The sequence below is a fragment of the Eimeria mitis genome, genomic scaffold, assembly GCF_000499745.2.
Source record: "Eimeria mitis Houghton genomic scaffold, Emh_scaff2183, whole genome shotgun sequence".
NCBI classification, from domain to species: Eukaryota; Apicomplexa; class Conoidasida; order Eucoccidiorida; family Eimeriidae; genus Eimeria; species Eimeria mitis.
The window spans coordinates 4,810-5,912 of NW_013570510.1; the positions used below are offsets into that span (position 1 = coordinate 4,810).

Consider the following 1,103-nt stretch of genomic DNA (forward strand, 5'->3'; position numbering starts at 1 on the left):
GTCGGCCTTCAGGGGGGCCCCCTGGGGGGCCCCCTGGTGGGACTTCAGGGGGGCCCCCTGGGGGGGCCCCCTGGTGGGCCTTCAGGGGGGCCCCCCGGGGGGCCGACAGGGGGGCCCCCGGGGGGCCCCCTGAGATGCCTTATCCCGAGCTTGTGGCTGCGACGACTTTGGGTTTTAGGTTTGCTGCAGCCTCTTGTATTGCTTCTTCAGATCCTGTGTGGAGACAGAGTAAACCCTAAACCCTAAACCCTAAACCCTAAACTCGTATATTTAGAATAAACCCTAAACCCTAAACCCTAATTTTCAAGGTATGGTCTTTCAAACCCTAAACCCTTATTTTAAACGGCTCCTCCACCCCCCCAGCTAAAAACACTGTAAACCCTAAACCCTAAACCCTAAACCCTAAACCCTAAACCCTAAACCCTAGCCCTGAAGCCTGACCACTGCCTAGGGCCTCTGTAAGGGCTATGAGTTCTTGCAGGCCTTCTACTGGAGACTTTTGGTTTTGCTGCTGCAGCAGAGCACCAGCAGCAGCAGCAGCAGCAGCAAGGGCCCAGTCCTCTTGAGGGAACTCCACGTACACCCCGGCATGCTGAACATACACCCCAAAACCACATGCATGCATGCATGCATGCATGCATCCTCAGCCCCAACACACACCTGCATGCATGCATGCATGCATGCATCCTCAGTCCCCACACACACCTGCATGCATGCATGCATGCATCCAAAGCCCCAACACAGACCTGCATGCATGCATGCACGCATGCATCCTAAGCCACGACACACACCTGCATGCATGCATGCACGCATGCATGCATTGTGTGTTTTGTGTTTGAGTTATCTGCTGCTGCTGCTGCTGCTGCTGCGTTCTTACCTTCAGCAGCAGCAGATTTGCTGCAGCATGACAAAGCTTTCGGTGCTGCTGCAGCTCTGCTGCTGCTGCTGCTGCTGCTGCCCAGGTAGCGCGCAGCTCCGACAGCAGCTGCTTCGTTCGTCGCTTGTCCGGTGCGCGCAACTGCAGCAGCAGCAGCAGCAGCAGCAGCAGAAGAAGCAGCAGCAGCAGAAGCAGCAGCAGCCGCAGCAGAAGCAGCAGCAGCAGC

The 1,103-nt window shown here is 57.0% G+C and overlaps 1 protein-coding gene across 1 annotated transcript in view; it reads right to left on the minus strand.

Annotated features, from left to right (window-relative positions):
• Positions 1–139: 139 nt before the first annotated feature.
• The window catches only part of EMH_0049950 (uncharacterized protein), a gene marked incomplete at both ends in the record, with an annotated part of 3,595 nt that continues 2,631 nt past the window's right edge, over positions 140–1,103 (minus strand). Inside the window, 3 exons of the mRNA XM_013496587.1 lie at positions 140–213; positions 442–592; positions 878–1,018. Coding sequence (XP_013352041.1) covers positions 140–213; positions 442–592; positions 878–1,018 — 366 coding nt within the window. The remainder of the gene's footprint in view (positions 214–441; positions 593–877; positions 1,019–1,103) is intronic.